The 27,380-nt window shown below is 33.1% G+C and overlaps 1 protein-coding gene across 5 annotated transcripts in view; it reads right to left on the bottom strand.

Moving 5' to 3' along the window:
* Positions 1 to 263: 263 nt before the first annotated feature.
* LOC123717481 (homeotic protein distal-less) overlaps positions 264 to 27,380 on the bottom strand; it is an 83,815-nt gene continuing 56,698 nt past the window's right edge. Inside the window, exons 4-8 of one of the 5 annotated variants that reach the window (XM_045673481.1) lie at positions 5,377 to 5,533; positions 4,969 to 5,156; positions 4,738 to 4,815; positions 2,166 to 2,302; positions 264 to 1,863 (exon numbers count right to left, since the gene is read on the bottom strand). In XM_045673481.1, the coding sequence (XP_045529437.1) occupies positions 1,782 to 1,863; positions 2,166 to 2,302; positions 4,738 to 4,815; positions 4,969 to 5,156; positions 5,377 to 5,533 (642 nt within the window). In that variant the 3' untranslated portion in view covers positions 264 to 1,781. The remainder of the gene's footprint in view (positions 1,864 to 2,165; positions 2,303 to 4,737; positions 4,816 to 4,968; positions 5,157 to 5,376; positions 5,534 to 27,380) is intronic. The other 4 variants (XM_045673484.1, XM_045673482.1, XM_045673483.1 and 1 more) reach the window with 4 other exon arrangements.

Here is a 27,380-nt window from a genome sequence, read left to right as displayed (position 1 = left end):
GGACAGGAGGCTCGCGTAATGTTAAGTGATACCCATGGACACTCTGCATGTGCGGCTTCCCTGGCAACTTGCGCTGTGCAAGTGTGTGTATCTCATTTTACACTAATAGTAAAAACTCAATTTTCTTTTGCATTGTATAGAATCTCTGTATACCTTGCATTATATAAACTTCTCAGCCGATTATTACTATTGTAACCGAGTCTTTGTAAGCTAAACCATTGTTGAAAAGAGTGTCCATGGAGTTTCTTGCCGGTTCTTCTCCATGAGACCCACTTTTTGGAACCGTGCAACTAGACGTTTCATAAGAGCCTGCAAAGGCCTATTTGAAATAAAAACTTTTGTTTTTTTTTTTACTCACATTTAAAGAATTTGTACGCTCTTTATATGAGCCTAAGTCGAAGTGGTTCTGAGATAAAACGAATGTTGATATAGTTCGTTCAATCGTAGATTCAATTTAATGGTTCAAAACTTTGGTACAAGTATTAAACAGGATCGCTCTTGGGAGATATGGTGTGCTCCTTTGTAATCTAAATAAGATTTTTTAAAGAAAACTTTCCTCACAAAGTATTTTGTAAGTGTTTAGCTCTGACGTTTTAGTATCTAGACGAATGTTTTAAAGCTTAAGATAGTTTTTCAATTAAAATAAGGTTAACTTTTAAAAATACGTGTGCGTTGTCATTGCGACATTTTAAAATTGAAGCGAATTTTGGTCTTCGTGAATTCTCACAACAAACTGAAATAATGCGCATGCGCAATCTAACGTTGCAAGGTGTGATGCTTTTAGTACTAATTTATAGTTTGGACAATTATACATAGGGAACATGTCTTTTAGGGCCAACAGTTTTCGTTACCATCCGGAAAAGCAAGAATAAATTATAGATTGCAAAACTTGATAAATAGTAGAAAATATTACATTAAATTATTATATTAAATTTTTGTCAGGTTTTTTTTTCGAATCGAATGAAGGTATCATTTGTCATATTAATTTTTTATCGGTTTTGCGGTAGGCCCATTATGAAAAATTGTCCATTACAATGTACTTAGCAAGATGCAAATAAAATGGGAATTTATAATAATATGTACATTATTGCACGCCTAATAAAATAATATAAACTATACATTTAAACATTGCCTGTATAAAACGATTACAATGGCATACATAATCTGTGGCAATTAAGGCTGTTTTCCACTTTTCTCAATTTTCTTTTAGGTACCCAACGATGTTAGACCGCAGGCCAGACCCTGTTGACAAATAATTTTTTAATTAATAATTTGATTATTATACGAATCCCCAAATATTTATTTTTGACCAAATTACCACAAAAATACTATTGTTTAACGTGTGCCATTGTAAAAGTTTATATTAAATTAACCATTTTCAATAACCAGAAGTATAAAAAATCCAGCTATATTTACAGAATTCAACCCTGTAACAATCCGTTCGGTAGTCACTAATGAAATCGTAAAAAGTTATTGAAATTGGTAATTTTGTATTTGATGTGACAGTTTAACACAATACAACCAGTTATCACTGTTGTCATGGCAACAGTATGACATCGTGTTATGTGTATCACACCAAGGAAAATTCGAACGAAACCACTTAATAACAATAAACTAAGCAACGGAACGACCTAACAGTTCAAATTGTCTATATATTTATAAATCTTTGTCTATTTCGAAATGATATTTGACGTATGTCATTAGCGATTCGATTTTTTATATTAGTTTGGATTGTCGGTTTGTTCTGTTCCTCAGCTCAATAAATAGGCCTAAACAGAGCTTCAGCTGTCATAGCTTTGTTCATTTGGTCCTAGAAATTGGCTCCTCAAGCCCATGCGATGAAATAAGGCTAGGCCGTTTTCACTGTAAATAATAATTGGTTTATTATACCTATATAAAATTTGATTTTAAATCCTTATTATATCGGTAATATTAAAACAAACTAAAACTAAAAGACAATTTTTTTATTTTCTATACTGGTCTATATAAAATTGTTTTTTTTTTAAATTTAATTTACTAATATTATATAATTTGATTCTAGTGATATTTGTGTTTTAGTTTAATAAAAGGTCGTAAAAAATCTAAACATAAGGCAAGACGGTATCGTACTCGTAACCGTTTTGTGATGCTAATTGAAAAATATAAACGTCCTGTAGTATACTTACGTCAGTAATCCTGGGTTGGCTTCGGGTTGGTACCAAGAGTACTGCGGCACGTAGGGTGGGTGCGGCTGCGGCGCCGCCTGATGATGCAAAGCATGTGCGTGCGCACCCTTCATGTCCCATGGACCTCCAGGCGCACCCTGTATGATAATACATAATAAAATTTATTATTATACCTTCCAGGCCCACTAAGGCTAACCTATTGAGCGTGGCTATGTAAACACAGAAATGTACTCTAAATTCAGATATGAGACTCACCACACTTATTAATATGAGATTTCCATTGGAAATCATTTATATACAAAAGTACAGTATATGTGCTATATATAATGCATTTTCTACAGTACATATTATAAGTTATTTATTGTAAAAAGTTAAAATACATGACAATTATAGTGAATTTTGCTTAACAATGCGGATTCGGTGCTGATCAGCTATTGTTGGTGTTAGAACTTGGTTGTTTGAATTAAAGGTTTCATTCATTCATAGTCAAGGTTTCAAAGTGTTAAACGTATATTTTAAAGTCTTCTGGATAATAGTTACTTGAACTTTTAGGACTGAGGTAGTTACGAGTCCCCGTCCCACATTTCTAAGTGTCCTCAAGTCTTACATTGTGAATTATTCACTGTAAAACGACAGATTTTTAAAATTTCCTTTTATGGAACAATGGTTCTCTTGTTTAGGTGTTAAAAGCAACATTTTCCGTCTCCTTATTAACCTAACTTATGAAGCGTCTAAACCAATTTAGAATTATCTAGATTTAAGTTGGTATATGGCGACCACGGAGCTGGTTTTCCTCTCTCAACGAATAAGTATACAATACAGCGAGGAAAAGGCAGCAGTAAATGTACACTGCCACAGGAACCAAACTTTTTAAAATTATTTAGATTTCTATTTATCAAATTTTAAATTATTATTATTCTTATGTAGGTTAAGGATATTTTAAATACCGTATATTTGTGTGTTTGAAATAAGTTTCGTAGATTGAATATGATCGATGAAAAAAAATGTATAGTACAGCTTCGAAGCAATAAATATGAAGAGCATTTTTTAACAATCAATCATTATAACTCGTACGGAAAATCATATGGTTATTAACAAATAAAGACAACGGCGCTAGTGGTTTTGACCTCAGATATTTTCTTTAATTATTTTACTGCACAGGCAAGTTGATGCTGAGGCAGCCTTGCCTCAGAGTATCATGCAGTCGTATTATGTATTATTTTCATATTATATATCAAGTATTACTGTGGAACTGTAATGTTCACAGTAATTAACATAAACATATTAACGCAGTCGGTTCGCAGATTCTTATATTTAAGAACGAAAAAAATTGAAATCTCCGTATGTAGCCTGGCAATTACTAAACGTTACAACCCGAGAGTATAGTTTGTCGCAGACCTTCTCTGCATCATTCAGCATATCTCTGATAGCATTAACATTATGTCATAATCCATATTTTATGTAATTATAATACAATTAATTTTGTTTTAATAAAACCTAAACATAATAATCAAATATTACATTTTCTTAACCTGCGTAGTAATAATAACAATAATTAAAAATTAATAAATAGAAAATTAAAACAGATTTAAAAAGTTTGGTCCCTGTGGCAGTGTACCTTTAACGCTGCCAGCATTTACTCGCTGTATTGTACCTATTCGTTGAGTGACGAAAGCACCAGCTCTGGGGTCACCATCCATCAGGGGCCAACATAAATCTTTCTTTAGCTAGAACTTGAGCCCCACAGCCCAAGAGTCTCTCCAAAGGGAACGAATCGAAGTTAGAAGAAAGACTTTTAATAAGAAATATTAAAAAGAAATGTAAATAATTGTAAGTTTATAATAATACAAATAGCTTTAATCCGGTTAAAAAATTGTTTTATTTCAATATTTTTTGTTTCCAGTGATGACGGTGTATTAACAAACTATAGTTTAGTATTCTTCTGTCGCAATTATAATAGAATTCATATTTAATATTGCTTACGTATGAAGGTCCTCAGTCCTAACAATTTTTAGAAGGTTCGAAAGAACTATGCTTAACCTATCAAAACGATTAAGCTCTATGGCGTTGTTGTATGTATACGAAGGGTGTGGCAAGGGTGAGCCTTGAAGCATTTATCTAAATTAAACTAACGGTATTTATTTCATTTGGGAAAAAGGTACTTTTACGATTAGAAGGTTTGAAGTATAAAATTAATTAATTTTTAGTTAAGTGTATTAGAAATACAACGTGAGTCATTGACTTCTACGTCATCATTATAAAAATGCATGATTAAAGAGATGATTTCCTTAAAAAAGACAAAATTTCGTTAGATAGGCAGAGGTGGTTTCGTTTGTAAGATCAAAAAGACATTTTCAAATTCTTTCTTTAATCTGCTGGACAAAGGTAAACCTACTGGAGTCGTAATACTTTTACCAATAGCTATACCAACACTGCGCTCATATTCCACAAAACGCACACATTATTTATATGCCGAGCTTTAAGTATTCAATTCCGCCAAAAAAGCCCGAGCTGAGCTGAAAAGTCTCTTAAGGTCAATAAAAAAAAGTTTTAAGTATTACTTTGTACTTACATAACCGACCCTGGGATCCCACGACTGTTGGTGGGGTTTGACATCACAGCTTCCGTCCGGCGACCGCCCCGAGTTTGGCTAAAACAATATAATACTGTAAAGAACTTGTATTTTCTAAAGATTGAAGGTGCTTTGAGAGGATTCTAAAAAAAATTCAAACCATACAGTGTAAAGACAAATATACTTTTGTAAATAAAGAATTGTGTGTTAAAATTTCAGAAATTCTCTTACATATCCAACCTTTACGTCCCAAGACTGCTGTGGGGGCTGTTTCACGTCCCAAGGAGTCCCCGTTGGTGATAAACCGGGGGACAACTCTGAAACTGGCGTAGAACTGGGCGTGGGACTGTGGGCCTGTGTTGGTCCACTTTGGTACGCTGAAGGGGAGTGCTGGGAGCCACTAGAACTGCCTCCACCACCTGGGAATGATTAAAAAGTACTGAACATTGTCCTTTAAAATAGCATAGCTGATATTAATTATTTTATTATATATATTATGATATTTTATTTATTTGAAAGCGTGAGCAAAAATATTTTAATAGATTTACAGAAATAGTTGCTCCAATATGCATTAAAATGTGATCAAAATAAATGGAATACAAAAAACTAGAAAGAAAAAAACAAGTTTGCATATTATACCTTGGAATTTCTTTTCCAAATACTGACCATGTAACAACTGGTTGTTGTTAGGTGGACTGCCGGGCGGGAGGCCGAGGTTGGGCGGGGGTGCTCCCACTTGGGCGGCTTTCATCATCTTCTTGTATTTGCTTCTTCGGTTTTGGAACCAGATCTTCACCTGTTGATAAACAATACATTATTAGTTTATTTAAAAATACTTCATACTATGTTACATAGCTTACGGGTTTCTCAACAGAAATAATATTCATTAAAAACGCTAAGGAAAGTGACAGTTTTTTTATGCTATGTATATATATAAATTACTACAAAACATACAAATGACGGGAAACTTGTTTTTATAGAAAAGCTTAGACATGCGATTAGACAGTTTATGCACGAAATTTTTTGAATCAAAATTTGAAAGTACGGTCCGAGAACGTTAAACACTTACGATATTTTATATTTACTTTATATATACAATAATAAATATATACAATTATGCGTTTTGAATATTAGCTTCACAGCGAAGTGTCGTACGTCGTATCTAACTACAAGAACAATTTGCTTGGCATATTACCTATATATTTTTTCCTCATAATAATTATCAGTGTAAAAATGCCGGATCGGTTATAAGGTCATTTATAATAACATACATAAACCTATTATTAGAATAAAATATGTATTGTATCTTAACAATGTTATATACATTCAGCCGGTTTGATTCCTGATAATATAATGTTATTTCGGCGTGTAAATGATGTAGAAGACGTCGTCCCGATCAACGACTAAGTATAATAATACACAGTGGAAATGCCAGCGTTAAAGGTACACTGGCACAGGGATCAAACTCTTTATATTTGTTTTAATTTTAAATTATTAACCAACATATTATCAATATATTGGTTAAGAATATTGCAAATACTGTATACATATAGTTTTTATTATATTTTCCTTTTTTACAACATTTATACGTCGTAATTATTCATGATCTTGAAAGGTTTTTCATAAAATATAATTTTAACAGATAATACGATTCGTAGAATTTACGTCTACGTTTTAATCCTATGGTCAGATTCGATGAACACAATGGTAAATCTTTATAAGCTACTTCTCACCCTCAGTTGAAGCAATATGTTTAAAGGTGTTAGTTGTGAGTTTTGTTGGTAAAGGCAGAATTTTCACCTCTCACGCATAGGGTACGCCATAAGCTTGGGCGGAGCTTCGGTGAATAGTGATGTGCAGTGTCATTATTTTTATCGATTGCTTCATGGAGTCTATATGTTGACATCGAAGGAACAGGATTAAAAAACTCGCTATATTTCCTATGAAATATCTTAAATATAGATTAAATCTACACGAATAGAAAACCATAAAGCTTTTTACCTTGGTATCTTTAGCGTACAATAACATTTATAGTTTTTAATAATTTATTTCGGATCCAATACACCTTTTACTGTAACTCACGTACGCCTCGTTACTGCCAGCTCGTTACCGATATTTTAACAGCGAAATAATAAAAATAATACTTAATTTTAATTAACAACCTTGATCGGCAAAAACTGTAGCCTCTCCTAAATACTTAATTGATGAACAGTATTTATTGCGTTTTTAATTATTAATGTAAATAACCGGTGCACTTCAAAAGTGGCAAGTTAGCACGGACACTTTAGCCGTACTTAAAATAATAATTAAGATAATTAATGCGTCGTCGGAAGCATTCAATGGGTCGGGTAAGGCGCGATGACAGTCGTTACAAAATAAACTCCATATTTACGAAACAAAAACGTGATGAAAATAACAATTTAAGCAAGATTCATTGTCATAATTATATGTTATGTAAGGCTAACTAGTTGAGCGGTATTTTAATCAATGGGTATGAATTTCACGTACATTTATTTTGCTTATTTGCAAACGTGACAGACTGTAAACATGAACTCGTAAAGGACGAGCTCTCCGAAAATGGTTAAGTTGTTTTAAATATTATAATGGACAAGAATTAAAAAGTACGGGGACAACTTTAAGTGAGAATTTTACCAATTACAGTTCCATTGGCTGCATTGCGATTTGTTTCTACTATATAGTGATATTGAGTACAAAATGCCGAAACATAAACAAGTATTTCCTTATGAATATTATTAATAATATTCATTATTTCGTTCTTCATTCATTAGTCTGGAAATTAAAATGAAAAAATGGTAACAGTTGCCAAAAAATATAATTAATTACTGTTTACATTATCGTAAAATCCAGTTATGTTTGAATCGAAGTGACATAATGAAGTTATTAAGTGTTCATGAAATATATATATTGCTGTTTATTTGAAAATCAATCGTTTACTTTTAAGGCTGTTAATATGGTTAATACAATATCTGCTATACAAAATGTTTGTTAGTAATATTGAGCAGTGTTGGCCTAGTGGGTTCAGCGTGCTACTACCACCAATGTACACCAATGGACTTTCTTTTTATATGTGTATTTAACATTCGCTCGTACGAGGGAAAACATAGTGAGAAAACCTTAGAACAAAAAATTCGACGTTGGGTGTCAGGTTAGATATCTTTGGGTATTTTTTATAAATGTCATATAGACTTCAGTTGTTATATATGATTCTAACACATATACAGAGTACATAGTAATAATCATAATAATTAAAAATTAAAGATTTTACCGCCTGGTGGATAGAACTTATGACCTCAAAGCTGATGCAGGAAATTCTGCCAGCATTAAAGGTACACTTCCACGGGGAAAATTTAAATATGTTTAAAATATTACATAACAGAAGGCCATTCGGAAGGGGTTTGAAATTAGTAGTTTATCGACATTAAACTAGCGCATCACTAGTATGACCCCACCCCTATTACGCGGGTCAACGCGTTAACCTCCCCAACACGCTATTGGTATTCTATATTATATTACCTCACTTCAATTCGATTAATTTTAGTGGTTAAAGAACCATGCTACCATACTGCATGCACAACTTTCTACAATACAATATTTACTGTAAATGCGCCCCCACCACGCGTTTTTTTGTTTGTGTATATATATTTCAATACTATGACATTTATATGTAGTTTTAATTCGGTATTAGTTAAACTATGTTATTAATCAAAACAAAAATCTGGAAAGTTTTAAAAGTGTGGTCAAAAATTATGACAGCTATTGTTTAGTTCCAAATACGTTTACGAAGTGTTTTATATGTTTTCATACAAAAATCCGACGTAACTACGACGTAGTAAATCTCGTGGTAATTGATTTTATAACTCTCAAAAAAGCATTTTTTACCCTTTTCGGAACTACTTAATATATGTATAGTTCAATCCAAAGGAAAAAAAAACATATCTACTTGAAAGGAATAATGTTCGCAAATGAAGCTTTTTCGCGCTTTTTTATCAAATATTCAAATATTAGTAATAACTATGTATAGTACGAAATACAGCCGAGATTTTGAAAGCCAGAATGAACTTGGGTACAGCTTAACTTTAAGTGTAGCCCGCCCATGGACATCCGCTACACCAGGAGGTTTGCAAGAGTGAAGTGTATGTATAAATTTATTTATTTATATGTTAATATTATTTCATTCGACTTCAGTATTAAAGTAATAACTCCAATTACTAACTAATCCAATTAAAAAAAATATTGAATAGCATTGAAAAAATTGGCTTCTTTTTTAATTGTGTTATGAAATTTTCAAAATTATGAAAATTACGGAAAAGCTTTTTTGTTGCTAGTGAAACAATTACAAATTCCGAAAATAAATTCAAAATAAAAAGTCCCCAAGTTCCCACCGTTTCGTCAGCGGTCGGCGGTATGCAATGGCATACCTTCGCGGGCATTCGGGCGCGGCGAGCTCAAAGAAGATAGAGCGCATAGCACCGGGAACCGCGAATACAGCTATTCGGACACTTGGGACCGCGTTATGCTGTACTGAGGAAGTGCAATGTACAATTTAAATAGACAACAAACGTTGAACCACAGATAAAAAACCATAGACTATGAAGATAGTTTATTAGTAGTTTATGATAGTAGTTTATGGTAGTAGATAATAGTAATAAGATTTAAATCGATGTAATGTTCCTTTAGGTGTCATATGTCACAATTAAATCGAGGGTCAGATTTAGCCCTGTTAGCAAACAATATGGGGGCAAATGAATTTGTATGGAAATTATCAATACGACAATGTAATTCACATACAAATTCAGTGATTTTGTCTCATGTCTCATGCAAAAAATGGCTATAACGAAAGTTTATCTGTCTCTTTTTATCGCAGCGTAAACGCCATTTTACAAAAAGAGGGCTTTAGTTATAACGCTAGACTTGATATTAATAAATAAGAGGGTAGCTTTCATAATAACAAACATTTTTCGCTATCATATGTTTGTATTTAAATTCATTAAACGTTCCGATAAATTAAGTAAGTATGTTAAAATGCAGGAATCTTGTAATTAATACAAACATTTCTTTTAAGGCAACGTTGCAACAATGTAGATAAATGAAAATGTCAATCTTCAATGCTTTGTTAATTTCTTTTTATTAATACTTATAGAGTAGTTTTTACGTATTTTTTAAAAACTAGTTGCCCCAGCGATTTTCGTTTCGATGATTTTTTACATAGCCTACCTTTTTAGTAGCTACATACCAACATATTGAACATTTTACTATGCTACCCCATGAACATTGTTCGCTTTTACGGGATAAAAGTACTCAAATTTTATTGCTTTTTGAAGTGAAACATCTTTATCGGCGTCTAATTTTTCCTTAACGCGTCACATTTTTCAGTTACGCGCCATCTTTTAATGTCCCTACCACGGTTGATTCGAAGAGATTCGAAGCCATTAATAACAAAAATATATTATAACTATAACAATGATGGCAATAATTATATTACAATTAATGAAATTCTGTAATAATCTTAGTAGCAATAAGGTAAAATGAAATAACTGTATTATTTGTTTTCATGTCCTATGATAGTAAAAGCATTTTGTTAAACTTTATCTAATTAACCTTTATTTAACCAATTTCTGTAAAGTTGCATATAGTAGATCATTTTTTGAAAAATAAGGTCATTAAGAAGTTTCACTTCTGTACACTAATACACGCATACATTATTATTTTTATAGTTTCCGATTTTTCGCGCTTGGGTGGCTGGATCAATGACCTAAATTAGTCCAGCCGTCTCCGAGTTAAGCGACAAATTTTGCGAATTATTTTCATTTATACACGCGACTATGTGTTTGGTAATAAATATTTTAGTTGTTCTATTGGTGAAAGTTTTTTTTAAAAATTGGTTAGTTGAATTTATGTGTTACATACAAACATGTAAATCTATTGCCTTGGTTATATTAGTTTAGACAACATTGTATCATTAATAATGTAATGTAATTTGTTACAAATACTAAATATATATAAAACGTAATTTTGTTCAAAAATATTGAGAATTTTCTTCATTTAAAGAAAGCCTTCTTAAGCACATTAAATTTATCTCACGAAATTTTCAGTGCTTTTCAGGACAAGAGTCCACCCAAGTCCGTTGAAATTTGCGTTTGTGTTATCCAAAGACAATAGAATCTGCCTAATGTCAAATGGAACATTCACACGTTCTATATTCAAATGACTCAGTCACGTCAAAACTATCACAGCTCAATTTGTGAATGGCAATGTGAATAATTAATTACATTTTATTAATATTAATACTTGCTCGATCGTGCATTGCGCTGTTCTGTGATTTTTTGTAGAAAAAACAGTAGCTACAAAACTGCATGCCTCGGACAGTGAGTGGCATGGAGTTGATTTTTTTAAATCTAACATGTTATTATGGGACATTATGGCGCTGTAATCTTAGTTGAATATTTATTAATATCCATTATAAACTACAGATTATTACTACAGATAAGTTATGAATAAAATTATAAATTAATAGGCTAGAATTTTATATGTTTTTAAACAAACATATTATGAGCACGATCTAAAAAAACAAGATAACCGTTAGGACAAAAACAACTTTTAACCATAGATAAAAAAGATCATCGACAACCGACAATTGTCTATGCTAATGCCTCACGTGACTGCACCTTGTAAAAAGTATCTTACGTATTAATTTTCTTGGGTGTGGCTGTTTCCTTCTGATACACCCCTTTCCTGTTTTCTCGTGAGAATTATTGGAAAATCATTTTAACGATGTGGAACTCAGTAATAGCGTCGGTTTTGCAGTTTTTTAAATTGTACCTAACATAGAAGAGCCGAGTTGGCCTAGTGGCTGGAGCATGCCCTTTTCAAGCCTCCGTTCGTATGTTCGACTCTGTGCCAAACATTTTACCTTGTACGACAAAGAAAATCAATGACAGGAAACATGCATTAAACTTAAAAATTTACGACGTGTGTCAGACACGGAAGGTTGACCACCCACTTGCCTATTAAGAAAGACAAATGATCACGAAACAGATAACACAGGTCTGAGGCCCAGCCCTAAAAGGATTTAGTATAATTTGAGACACTTTATTTGTATACACAGTGATTTCTTAAACATGTTAAGTAAGGCTAATGCACCGAGTTGAGACTTAACGCTAAGTATGACTTAATGCTAAGTAAGAATTTCGATGGTAAAAGCTAAATTTTAATTCAGAGCTAATTAAACTTGAGTTAACTTAAAGATGTACAAATAAGTAAAAAGACAGAAATTGATTCATACAAATCGTATTTTTGTCAGTGATGTATAATAATTAGCATATCGATAAAGTTGACGCTGTCAAGTGTTCTAGATAACGAGCTGTCGATATTTATATGCAACGCGATGCAAACATTGATATAAATATGCATGAATTAGTACGGTACAGATTACGTAATCATATTCAAGTTGTTACCCTGACTTTGTCCGCGTGGAGCCTTGGAAATTGCTGAAAAAAGTAGGTCTATTTCGGTAGCTGCATTCAATTGGAAATGTAAATAAATAAATTTAGAAGATAGTAAAAAAAAATATAGTACTAGCGGACCTGACACACGTTGTCCAGCATGATATTTCAACCGATTTGGATACAAAACAAAGTATAAAACTGCCGACTGCAGCGCCATCTGCCGAGCTGATTTGTGCATCTAAACCAACCAATAAAATTCAATCGAATCTCATCGCTCTTCATTCAAATTGAACTCCTCTTAAACGGTCTAGCCGTTCAGTGACATACACCTATTGTTGGTGTGAATTTTAAACTTGCATTTAAGTGGGCCCGGTTAACTGCCTTGCAATACCGCATAAGCTTACTCTAAGTTTTTTATTTTGAATACTTTTTAGCCTATTACTTTTTTGAAGTAATTTCCATGGACAATACTGCCAAAAGCCTAGTTGCCAGAATGTAATATTAATATTTTACATATACATCTCATGAAAGGCTGTTGTACACAACAGGAAGCAAACGGGCAGGAGGCTCACCTGATATTAAGTGATACCGTTGCTCATGGACAATCTCTCATAGTTGTAGTAATCCCAAATAACAATAATATAAAATAATAATACTAAATTAAATTGAAATCTCCATGCATTTGTATCTCCTGACACAAATACGTCAAACGGCATCTCGCACTAACTCGAGTCCATGCGAATTTGTCTAGTGATTTTATTTGCTCACGCTTTAGGTTTTGTTATTGCAAAATTATAATAATCTGGCACTACAGTCCTAAATGCGTCTTGGCCAATATTCTTTGACCATGGCTTTTTTTTTATTTCATAGACAAGTAGGTGAACAGCTTTTTGTCCTCCGTTCCTTCCGATGTTTTCCTTACCCTACGGCTTCGATTTTTTAAAGATTTCATTGGAGTATGTGGATGCAATGCGTAGGAATTTAGGAAATATATTAATTACGCAGTATAATTAAAAAAAACAGATTTTTATTTATTACATGAAACGTTACATGGAATAGTGACTGATAAACTTATGAGAAATGTATTTAACTTTTTGAAGGCTGTCAATAAAGACATTATTTCCGTACAAATAAAGTTGCTAGCTACAATGTAACATCTTATAGAAATGTCTATAAATTATTCATTAATATATCAATAGTGTAAAATAATTGACAAGTTATCGAGATTTTTTCAACGAAACCACTATTCATTGCTAATCCTAATGTATCGATGTCGATGTTTTTTTCGAACGGAGCGTCACTAATAGCTGCAATGCGATGTCTTAGATTGATTTATAAGGTTTAATTTAATTACAGTAATTGAGCGAGGAAAATATTTGTATTTCAATGGACTTTTCTCTTAATTGATCCGAAATAACTAAAATTATAAAGCAAGAATTGTGTCATGGTTCGCATTGATTACAATTTATCCTGTTCGTGAAAACATTTCCTAATACATGGACTGTCCAAAATTGGGATTTATGATTAAAACTTTTGAATTATTTCATTTTAAACCAATTTCAAAGATTTGTGTACCTAAATAATCCGCCGATTTTAGAGTCTCTGTACAGGGTTCACGATGATTTTCTTTACTTTATTAATTATACTATATAATAGAGCAATGTTGACCTAGAGGATTCAGCGTGCGGCTCTGAACCCTGAGGACGTATTACGACCCCCAACTGTGAACACACTATGTTTCTTTTTATGTGCGCATTTAAAATTCTTTCGAACGATGAGAAGAAACATCACGAGGAAACCGGGTACCTAAGTGCAAATTAGTCGACGGCATGTGTTTAACACAGGAGGCTGATCACCTACTTGCCTATTAGATTGACAAATTTTCATGAAACAGTTACAGAAATTTATTAAAACGAGGCGCAGACCTACAAAGGTTGCGGAAATACAACAGTTGTCAAACGCAGTATCAAAATCGGCGTCTATGGTTGTCAGTATCAGCAGTTTTATAAAACAGGTGTAAGAAAACAAAGGGTTTAGAGAGAACTGGTAGGATAACCTGCTTTTTTCGAATCGCAACACGCGCACGTTTAGAATTTCACAAATCTCGCGCAGTAATACGAATCGAGTTTCGAATGGTACAAAAACGCTGGGCCTTTTTGCCGTTGTAGGTGAAAGACCGCTCACATCTCGCAAAATGTCTTTATGCTCGCCGACAAAGTTTTATATGCGATGTGCGGGCATGCGCCTCTTTCCTGTTATCGATAAAAACATTGGATGTGCCACATCACTAGTTTCGGTTTTGACACGTTTATTTGGGTTATAGATTCGAGTATACTTTGTACATACCGAATCAGTGTACACTGTCCTTTTCTGTGGAATGCTGTTTACGCTTTGATGAAAAGAGATAGATTAATCAAATTTAGTTTTTATGAATGAGCATATGTTTTTACCGAATAGACGAAATAGAACAGTAATTTGTATTGTTGTGTTTTTACTATACTTATCTGTGACACTAAAATGTCCATTAAATAACATAAACGCGAATAAAGCTTAAATCCCGTTCAAAGACATTTAAACAAGAGATAACCAGATACGTTATTTAGCGAAATGAAGTAATAATACAATGAATATGTATTTCGATGAAAAAATTTGATGAAATTGCCTTGACGCGGTATACGCGAAGTTTGTATGAATAATTCAGAATTCACTTGTTTACACACTGAATGTGATATATACATATACTAGAATGCATAAATGTGTGAGAAAAAACATCTTAATTTCACGATATCAGAAATTAAGCTGTATTATTAAATAAATGATTATTTGCGTGACACAATGTAGTTGATATATATTTAATATCATTTGATATATATGGTACAAATAATATAAGAATTGACCAATTGTGTGTGTCAGAATATGCGAACTTACTATTGTACCATATACTTATTATTATTATTAAAGAAACATGCTAAGTTGATCATCATCAATTTTTAAGAAAGTGCCGTTCTCATACCTAATTAACAGTTTTACTGAGTAAGCATGATGTCAAATCAAATATAATACTATATTGAAACGTAATATTTTAAAAATCAATGGTAAACTTCGATAAATAAATAAATAACTTGCCAGTAACTAGCTAGTAGCTCTTGTTAGTAGTGCTAGAGGTGCTGGTTGAGGTTTGCTTTCTGGACGCAATATATTGATACAGATCATACATAAGGAACATCATATATATCACAGATGTAACGCAAAATTTCCGGTAAGTTTTTTCCAAAAAAAAATCATATAAATAATACTGTCATATGTCATACATACATAGTAGATTGATTTTTCTAAGTTTACTATTTAATTTACAATGATAAAATAACAGTAAATAATTTATTAATGACTTTTTTAAATTTTACCAAAATATATTTATCAATGGTAAAAATAAGTTGTGAATTTCTTTGTATGGAAAAACTAGGTAAAATAGTTAAGCCTAGGCCTCAGGGCTCTGATTGTTATCCGGCGTTACTATTCATACCTTCAGCGAAACCTCTATTCGGAAAGGAGACACATCACACAATGTATGGAAGTAATGCATACAGCCGTTAATTGTCCGTTGAACTGACAAAAAGTCTTCTTCGTGTCAGTCCCTATACTGTAAGAAAAAGTTGGTCTTTTTGTAAATATTTTTATCTATTAATGTTAAATGTTGTGTTGTTTTTGTCTGTGTATATATTATTTTGTATAATAGTTACCGCAATGGAGAAAATTCATATTTTCATTAGTCCAGAAACCCGTTTCAATTAGCGGTAAACGTTTATAAATGCGCGTGCGCAGTGTGTAGCGTTCCCTTTGTTTGCCGAATTTAGAGTTGTGTTTTTTAACATATAATATATCATCCTCGCCACGGTCATAATTGTTATGATAATAGGTGTGATTATGGCCACGTGCCATGTGGACAAATGAGTCTGTGGTCCTACCTTGTTCATAAAAAAAGATATTTTAATTGTGCTCTTTTAATTAAGTGTTTTGTCTCTTTCTCTCAAATAGTATAGGTGTGTAATTATTAACGTGTCGTTTGTACTACGAATCGTCTACGATGTAGCTTTACAACATTGATGGTTTCATTGATTGATGATTCTATTTCGTAAATCATTTTTTTTAATGTATCTGTGCTTGACACACTCTGATGATAATTTGGCTCTTAGACGAGCTGTTATATTTCTTTACTGTATGCAAGTGCAAACATAGAAAAAAATTACGCATATGCTCAGGCCAGAGCATTCAAACGTGATGTCTAGAACGAATGAATTACAATATTATGGAAAGTATAAAAATATATAGAAAGTTAAGAATTTTCTAAACCTCACGTTTAGCACGCCTCGTAAATTCCAAACCCTAAAAGAGAGCAAAGAACTTGGCGAATAAAGAGTAACAAGATTGTATCACTGCGTGCGACATTCCTGAGGTCGTAGGTTCGATTGCATTTCACATTCGCTCGCATGGTAAAGGAAAATATCGTGAGGAAACCGGCTTGCATTAGACCCAAAAGTCGACGGCATGTGTCAGGCACAGGAGGCTGATCAATGCCTATTAGATTGACAAATGATCATGAAACAGATACAGAAACCTAAAACTGATATTTTTATATAAGCATAGAAAAAAAATCTTATCTGACACTTTTATAATTATAACTTGTATTTGTTGTCTTGTTTCCTTATTGAAAAATAAATATTCTCGTCTGTTCTAAGTCCTATTGCTGAAGTATATAGATTTGTTGACCTTGCCTACCTATATATAAATGATAACTCACATGTCTGGCCTCTAAAAAATTCCGCTTTAAAATACAAGTTGCAAACTTTAATCCGAGGTAATCTTAATATTGTTTGCGATTGCATTAAAGTTATAAGCGTTCGAATGCAACGTGAGAAAATGCGCTGTCCTTGAACGGTCAGTTTGTTTTTGCTACGCGATTTAAATTTTCCGTTTTCCTACAATTCTTGAATATTTATTGTTTTATGCCCGCTTTGTTCATTTATATAGTTATGTGGAAATCTATCCTTAAATGTTACAGGTTTGAATTGTTTTTGTAACTTAAGGGCCTATGTGGTCGCACAACTCCAAAGAAGAACATGAAGAAGTACATTGTTTTGTTCCATTTTTTGTCATTGTTTCTTGAAGTATGGCAAATGGAAAAAATATATGGTGGAGTTGAGTAGTTTATGTATCCATATTGAAAGGTCGATACACGATTTAAATAACTTCACTCGATAGAAAAAAAAATCCAAACAGCCAATTTTTGACAATTTGAATTCGTTTTATGACGAAAATGTATATAGAACATGATTTTGAAATTTACACAATATATTTTTCAGAAAAAAAATTGATAAAATCACATCAATTTAATGTTTTACATTCTAATTGTTATTACGGGCCTCAGCGCTCCAGCTCTCCATGGCGTATCGCAGTCCACCCCAAGACACAGCAATGCGTGCTGAGATAGGGCCTTAATAAACTACTTAAAAAATACTTCTAACCAATGCGTTGTAAAAATCTTCAGCTTCTGTGAGTGCATAGAGATGGTAACAAAAATTTACTTCGTTCGTTCGTACCGAAACCGAGAAGATTTCTAATGCAGGGCATCTTCATTACAGTCCTTATGACTTTCCTATATATCCCAAAGCTCTGCTGTCGTGGTTTTTTCATTCACCATTATATGTACATTACAAAGCAAGCTTTTGAACCCGGCTACTGGCAGTTCATAAATGAACTGTCACGCGATCAACGTTCACACAATTTAAGAAATTCCCGTATATACCGAACGTTAAATATATAAATATGCCGTGAGAAGTGGTACTTCAATGTATATAGCAACGAATCTCGCTCTTATCACAATGCGATAGGGTTTAGAATAATATATATTCGAACGTATTGTTGCTATGTAGCACGCAAGTCGGCAATTGTGGTTACCTGGCGGAAGTGGCTGCCCAATTATTTTCGAATTAGTCACAATTCTTAGATTTTCGACTTGTCTACTGGTCGTGTGAAACGAGCGAAACGGAGGGAAGATGTTACTACCAAATTATTTGTAAACAACATATTTCAGATAATTCCGTAACTTGATACTAAACATTTGTATTTATTTATTTCCTTTTGCTATAGTCTTTTACACTGTAGAAGTTGAAGTTGACACTTGACAATTTAGAATGAAGACGCTTAACTAATTTGAATGTGTCAAGTAGTTAAGTATATATATGAATAACTTTTCTAGAGATTATATAATAATCGTTAAATAACAATCAAATTTAAACCTTAAAATCGCGAATTCATAACCCAATATGTGAAGGAAACACTAACAATAATGAAAACGATGATAATGGATCCAAAACAGTTATATATAAGATTATCAATATATTTGCTGCTATAAAAACAATAATCGAACAAAATGTTAAAACCAGAATGCTAAATATATGCATATTATATATATTAACAAACTATATTAAATTTAACAGACGCTTATTTATGTTTTAAGTTGAGGCCTCGTAGATACCTCTGATCTCAGACCTGGTGCTTTCCTCGTTCAACGAACAAGTATCGCAAGTAGTTAAAGGTAGTGTACCTTTAACTACTTGCGATACTGCTTCAGGGACCGTACGTTCTTTAATTTTCTTTTTATTAATTATTATTATTACTATGTAGCTTAATAAATTGTAAATACAGTATATTTTAATGTTATGTTAAGGCTTTAATAAACGATTATTTGTTAAATTTAGTTGTTTATTGTCTGTTATATAATCAGTTTATACGAGATCAAATGCCATCATTATAATGCTATCCGAAACTAGGGGTTGCCATTTGATGTTCTATCAAATAATTTGACCGTTTCAATACTCTGAACAAATAAATAAAGCTGACGTTATGAAAATTGTTATACATTATGTACTTCAGTAGCGACATGTATAAGCATTTTCTAAAATTAACGAATTATTTAATGAAACAATTAAATTTACATAAGGCAACATTTATAATGTCTAGTAATCACTACTACTTGTATTTTTTTTGCATATTTATCGTTCAAGAATTCCGCAATTCTTTTTAGTAAAGAAAATATGTTTCTAAGAATTAATGTCGAATTTATAAATAAAATTCCAAAATAATGCCTATAAGCTCACAATTAAGCTTCCGGGGACTTTTAACCCCCATTCTCGTGTAACCCTGTAATTTAACGAGATGAATTGGGTACCAATTAAACTTGGCTACAAATTTAAACCATATGTCAAAATTAACCGGTCGCTATGACGACGCCCCAGGGTTGCGAAATCCCTCATTACAATTAGCGATGTGTTTGTGACAACCCTAATGATGGCTAATCAAATCATCATTGTCTATTTTAGGGTGAATTTTTAAAGTTATTATGTTCCTAATTACAACAAAGGCTTCAAAGGAATTACATTGATTGATTTTCTGTTCTAAGAATGAATTTAACGATTTATAGTATTTACAATTCTAAACGTACATAATAATAATAAATAGAATAAAAATAAATTTTAAAAGATTGGTCCTGTGACACTGTACCTTCAACACTGGCATTTTCTCGCTGTATAGCGATACTTATTCGTTAAAAAACCCACCAGCTCTGAGGTCACTGGTACTACCAAGTCTCAATTAAATTTTTTACTTGCCTATGCAACTCTACGGCCCAATTGTCTCTTCTCCAAAGGAAACAAAATTGAAGTTATAGGAAAGAATTTTTAGAAGTTTATTATTTTTCTCCTACTCTGCGGCCCTGCAAGCCTTTTTGATGAGGGAGGCGAGACAGGGCTATCAAATCATATATTATATATTTTCGTTAATATTATGTTTTGACATGTGGGTTTCAGAAAGCTATCCTTCGATTAGAACATCCCTAAGTAAAAGGATACATTTATTAACAGAATATTATAGAAAATGTACAAAAGTTTCAAAGCCGAAAAAATTGTTTTGTTCATTTTTATAGAAAACCCTTATTATATGAATTAATTTAGTAACTAAAATATAATCCAGTTGTTTAAAATAACCAGTGGCTCTACAATCCTTGGTCGCCACAGATATCTGTATCTGTTTCATGACCATTTGTTTTCTAATGGGCAAGTAGGTGATCAGGCTTCTGTGCCTGACACACGCCGTCTATTTTTAAGTCTACCGGTTAGAAACTAACCAGTTTTATTTTTCATTTGCTTTTAAATAAAATATAAATCAGCTACTACACTTTGAGCTCTGGGTCTCAGATTTCTGTATATATTTCATGATCATTGTCAATCTTATAGGCATGTAGGTGATCAGCTTCCAGTGCCTGACACACGCCGTCGACTTTTTGGCTCGCTTGGCTCATGGCAATGCCGGGCATTCCGGTTATGCAAGGCATGCCGATTTCCTCACGATGTTTTCCTTCACCATTGAAGTGAATGCTAAATGCGCACATAAAATGAAAGTCTATTGGTGCACAGCCGGGGATCGAACCTACGTCCTCAGGGATGAAAGTCGCACGCAGAAGACCCCAGGTAAGCACTGCTTCAAAGCTTTAAAAAATCCGTTGTAAAAAAACAAAATAAGTTAAACACGGCTAATCAAACTTCGTTAAAAATGTTACAGTGATAAGCTTAATGTAACTTTCGAATATTTCCGAACTAAAAGTATAATTAATTATATTTTTTATTGGGCTGACTCTTTGACCTTTGATGTTTACGCGGTATATGTTGTAATATCGATAAGATATATATAGGGTGCGCTGTTGAATTTTTAAAAAGGCAGATTTTAATATAGAAATAGTAATAATAATTTATACACACAATTGCGCGCAAATTTGTCTTTAAAGGAATTTTACATTTTACATTATTAGTCATATGAATTGGTAATTTTTTATATTATTATTGCATCGTAAATATCATATCAAAAGTTACTAAATTTATATCAACTACAGTGTCCCACGCAATAATATCGCATAATCATCACGAAGTCGAGAAAGGCTCTAGTCGCAAAATCTTTTAATTATTTCGCTAAATTACTTGCTTAAGCATTAATTGTAATTGTAACTAACAAAATAATAATAATGAAAGCCTTTTATTACACATTTTAATACATATTTATTTTATCTCATCAAATATCTGTGTGCCCCTTTTTTGGCAAAGGCCTCCTCCAAATCCCCTCCTTAAAAATACACTGGCGATCTTAAAAATCACGAAAAATCTTCAAATTAAAAAAAAATACCAATCTCTCCCGTGTAAGTCGATTGTTTTTTTGTGTTCATTATTACATTTTTATACAGATAAAATAATATTTGCCTTTAAATGGAAACAGGAAGGATTTCTTTATAGTTATAAATTTGCTGCGATCGACTTATAGGTAACTGAAAGGTTTAAAACTAAATTGAAGAACCTAAAACTTTCCATATTACGTGATTATAATATGTGCATTTGTGTTTACAATGGCTCAAGGTTAAGGCAGCTGACAGACAACTCGCGACGTAATCCACAGACTAAACTAGAATAGCTAAAGAATCTTGTCTATGGTGTTACAGACCATAGAGTTAAATCATTGTCATTCCGCCGCTTTGTGGCCACGTACAACTTGATCAGTCATTATTCTGATAACAGCCAGCGTGAGAGATGCTAGTGACGCTCTGTGGTTATCGATTATATTTTTTATTGCATTGATAAATTGAAATGGCGCAGCCCTCACGTAAAAGATGATTTTGATGACAGACTAGAGATTGGTTATTTTAAAAATTTGATAGATTGAAGTATAATAAGAATATTTATTTTATTGTAGATACTAGGCGCACAGTGTTAACTTATTGACTTTGGCTTGCGAATGTCATCCCTGAATCATCATAGGTTTGATCTCCGGCACCAATAGACTTTCTGTGCACATTTAATATTCGCTCGAACTGTGAAGGAAAACATCGTGAGGTCTAAGGCAAGCCAAACTGGCTACCCAAAAAGATGACAGCGTGTGTCACAGGAGGCTGATCACCGACTTGCCTATTAGATTAACAAATGATCATAAAACAGACACAGAAATCAGAAACCTCAAAAGGTTGTAACCGCGTTGACTTAAAATCATTATCATTAAAAAAATTATTACAGTTTAAGTCTAAATTAGGAACTACAGCCGCAAGAAAATACAAGACAAATAATACAAATAAAGACTACATGTAAATATTATTTTCATATGGGATTTCCTGAATTATGTACAATTATGGGATAAAGTATTTGGTTTCTTCGAAAACTATGACATTTTGATATTTTGTTTATAATTTTGGTAGTTTTAATTACTCGAGTTAACGTTTACAGAATCGATAAGTGTCACACCCCTACTACTACGGTAAAGGTATAGCAATGTGTTTGTAAACATATAATTATACAGTAAGTTGATGCATATCAATTTTTTCTCTGTGTGGGTTTAAATACATGTTATACTATACAGGTCGGACATTCAAAGGATCCATAAAAATGCATGGGACAGTATTCTAAATATTTATAAATGCAAAAATTGTTAAAGGACTCTCTGGGGTCGTAAGTTCGATCCCCGACTGTGCACTAAAATTAGCTAGAACGGCGAAGGAAAAAATTGTGGGGAAAGCAACCATTAGACCCAAAAAGACGACGTCCTGGCGTCTCAGATAAAGGATGATGATCTACTTGCCTATTAGATTAACATATGATCATTAAACACATACAGAAATATAAGGTCTGGGCCTAAAAAGTTTGTAGTGCCACTGATTATTTTCATATTGAAATATTTAACTACGTGTTAGGAAGATAGGATATGTTGAATCACTAAGAAACGCAAAATTTCTGCGTGAAGAAACAAAACAGTTAAGTCCTATCCTATCCAGTACCTGCCACGGGCCTTAGATTGTTCCATAGACAACATTCTCTTCCTCTTGACTTTTAAGTCCCTATATCCAGTAACTGTTACGGGCCGTAGACTATTTCATAGACACTTTTTCTATCGACTGGCATTTGATATAGAGATGTTTTTAGATACAAGCGATACTGAAGTAGAATTAAAATACTGAGACAGACAAGTAATTTAGTTTTTTTAGAGTAATACACATTTCATACCTTTTTAAAATGTTGTCATATTATATGTGTGCATCTCTCAACACGCTGTATATTAATGTGTTATTTTGTGTGAGTGCAAAACTAGTTTTGCGAGAATATGAGTGATTGTAACACGGTTTAATTTTGCCGACCACACAGCTTATGATGTTTATTTAATTAATTTGTTTATGGTTTTAGCGAATTGTTTAAAAATCAAATTGGATAATTTGTTAAATTTATGGTTGTCATTAACATAGATAAGGATTGCAGTTTGTCATAATCTGTGGCAGTTAAGTATTTATATTCGTTTATCGCTCTTTAGTTTATATTTAATTGTATATCAATTAAAATGCCTTATAAAACGAGGATTAATGATTAATATTGTCAGTTGCAGTAACTTTTTTTTAAAGAGAAATATAAACAACAACCATTTCAGTAAATAAATATATAAAACTGACGTAGTAGAAAACGCCAAAGTCAATTGTCAAACTATTCGAATATATCAGCTTGCCATAGACATGAGTTGCGAAATAAAACACTGGACTTTAAATTAATGACTGTGATTATTGTGTATCAGATTCTAATCGGCTTTTAGTGTGTAATTGTGTTAAATTGCTTAGCTTTACATGCTCAAACTGATTTTGCATACTTAACGGCCCATGTAAAACATTTTTGTGGACTATTTGGATATTTTTAATGTTCGATCCCATCTAACGTAGCAAATAAACTGTATAAATTGACGGGATTAAGAGGGACAGAGGCTACAAAACTTATGCAAGATTCCAGGTCGATACTTAGCGCCTAATATGTCAAAGACGTACGGGACACATAGTTCTCCAACTCTCCACGAGCGCGGTAAAACACGAAGGTCTGGTCCGTACAACCCACTACAAATATTCAATACAAGCATAGGACATGCTCTAGGGAGTCATGGAGATATACCTATGTGATTCTTGCAGCGTTAGCCTGGCTTCAGCGTGCGTGTGACCTTAGGTCGTAGCTTCGAACCCCGGACTCTGTGTGTATTTAACACTCGCTCGTAAGGTAAAGGAAAACGTCGTGAGGAATGCCTTAGACCCAAGTCGACGGCGTAGTAGACGGATTATCATTTACCGGAGTTGAGATTTCATTTGTTTCTGATGTCATTGTATCCAAGTTCATTATTTGTAATTATCCCAAGTTAGACTATGTTTAACAAAGACCTGACAAAGGCTCCGCTAAAATGCTGAGGTTTTAAATTGCACCGAGCATTAAAAGTTCACCGTTATAACTGTTACACGTATCTAAAATCTTTTTTGAATAATTAAAAATCATGTCCGCCGACTACCTTGTCATTATTTAGGGTATTTTAAAATGGTTGTTTAAGAGAACTTAATCATAATAATCTGTGCCATAAAACTTTGTTTTATTATAACCTCTTTTTACTTTTCCATTCCAACTATGTGAAGTACAAAAAATCCTCCTGTTTTACTATACAGTCTCCTAACATTTTGTTAGGCGCGTGACATACTACAACATGACATGCCATTAGCGCTACAGTTTTTTTAGGTCTGGGTCTCAGATTTCTGTATCTGTTTCATAAGTATTTGTCAATCTTATAGGTAAGTAAGTGGTGCCTGATGCACGCCATCGCTTTTCTGGGTCTAAGGCAAGCTGGTTTCCTCACGATGCTTTATCCTATCTTATCAGTAAAACACTCACTTTCCGCGAGAACGAGATTGGTTCCGCGTTATAGGAAACCACAAGAGTATTCCCCCATAAAACGTGTTGTATACAAATGATTCACGATTAACCAAAAAACTCGTTTTGAAGGAAATAAGTATCGTTATAAATGTCACATTACAGAAATATAACGTGTGAAATCCGCGCGTTATATCTGACTATCTGATATCGGAATACCCGTGCTATAAGAGGGACTGAAATCGCGTTATAAATGTACTGTGTTATAAGAGGGTTTTTAACAATCCATTATAACGAATGTATTCGGTTCAGCTTCGAGTGTTTTGGCAAGAAATGTGACTCGATTGAAACCATCTTTGGCGCTGCAGTGTATTGCGTTCATACACCAAGCTGGCTCGTCAGAACTTCGGTATTAAATTTTTATAAGGATCAGTTGTGGTCAACTCGTGGAAACAAGATACAGGCATTCACGATATGGTGATGTAGAATTGCGAATACCATAGACTGCAATAGTTCAAGATTCACTACAAGATTGTCTACTATCATTTTCAAACGAGTGCTTGGCTAATTTGGCCATACTGCCAGGAGAAAACCGAATAGTCTCGAGAAACTGGCAGTGTTAGGATGAAGTGTTGGCAGAAGTCGGTGTTGATTCGCTTACCCGTTTGACAAAATTAAGATAATTAAGGGTCCCAATGCCCGAGACAAGCTAAAGATAGCAAGGAGACATTATCGGTTAGAGCTTTTCAAGACAGGCATGACGTCGAGAATGAAGTCGAGAAGAAGAGAAGGATGTACTAGATGCTGCCTCATTCCTTGGATATGCTTTGTTTAAATATTCGTTTACCATAGATAATAAAAACATTTTAAGTAGCAACTGTTGAAGTACCGGCCAAGGTGTTTTCATTTATTCGTGCGAAAAAATCTTAAATTCAAGTGAAGTTTTAGCTTAACCTTTTTATTCTTGTTATCCTCACAAGTTGACCTCCGAATCGCCCTCAGTCCGTTCCGCGCTGTGCCTTTATAATTGATGTGCATACACACCGACATATACGGGGCGATTTATTGTCAAAAAAGAGAAAAAAAAACAAAAAAAATATGGGAAAAAAACTTTGTTATAGACAATTGGCATAGACAATTAATTTTCGTAAAGAACTTCTTATGGCTTTCGAGTAAGAGCTAATGAACCATAGGGTAATAGTTAAATAAAAAGTTTGTATAGCTATCTTGAATAAATTTCTTTTTAATTTCAGCCAACTTCCGCAAAGAGTTTTAAAGCGAAAGACGAAACCGATAACGTTTCATTTGAGTCAATGTCCAATCAGACAAGCGATACAATTAGATTATTGACCAATGAAAAAACGTGCAATCCTTTCATCATTTCACACTAAACAAAAAATATCACAAACAGAAAGGAATTGCTACCGCTAAAAGAAGACTGAAAGAAACTGTATTTACTTTATCACTATAAAAAATAGTTTTGGAACAAATAAAGTAGATCGCAATAGGACCAAACAAAAGCTTTAAATTACGAAACACCCTTTACACATAGCCAGCAGTGCGTAAATAAATTTTGTACGGACAAAACTGTTATTTTAAAATAATAATTGATGTGTAGTCACATTGTCCGGAGCGGTATTGTCATTTTTTGCCTTTGTAAAGCGTTATTGAATGCGGGGAAAATAATTTTCCGTTAATCAACCGAAGGTTTTTGTGTCTCTCAATACTACTTTACATAAACATGTACAACAAAACACTCAACGCGTAAAAAATCGTTGATCGAGCCATATCGTTTTAATTTATTTGTTAATTTAAAATAAATTAGCAACTATTCTTCAAGAGACTCCGAGGAACTTTAAAAAACCAAACCAGGCTAGTGTATTTTAAGATGTCATTGGAAAAACGTATAAAAATAATAGATTGTTTGTTTAGCGTTAAGATGTGTAAGAATAAGGTTGATTGTTTCAAACGTGTTTCAACTCTATACCCCAGGTATCATCAGATTTGTCCCTCCATTCAGAAGGACGCGTTCTGGCCAATACTCATCGATATCCAGCATTCTGATGAAGGAGCTACATCTGGATACCCATAGTTGCTGTCCTCACACTTTGTAGCCAATTTTCCTTTAGTTTTTGTAGTTTATGAAACGATGTATTTTTTTACGTTTGCCTATAAGTGCTTGTCACATTAAATCTTGAATTTTATTGAAGTGTAACTTCTCTATCGGCATTGGAATTTTTTTTTGCCGTCACATTTTTCGGTTACGCGTCACATTATTCCGTTACGCGCCATCTTTTTCTTGTCCCTACCACGGTTGATTCGAAGAAATTCAAAGCCTTTTATATATAATAACGATAACAATGATAGTAATTATTCTGTTACAATTAATGAAATTCTGTAAAAATCTTAGAATTTATAAGGTAAAATG

Source organism: Pieris brassicae, chromosome 12 (genome assembly GCF_905147105.1).
Source record: "Pieris brassicae chromosome 12, ilPieBrab1.1, whole genome shotgun sequence".
NCBI classification, from domain to species: domain Eukaryota; kingdom Metazoa; phylum Arthropoda; class Insecta; order Lepidoptera; family Pieridae; genus Pieris; species Pieris brassicae.
Note: the sequence above shows the minus strand (reverse complement) of the source record. Positions and strands in the feature narration are given on the sequence as shown.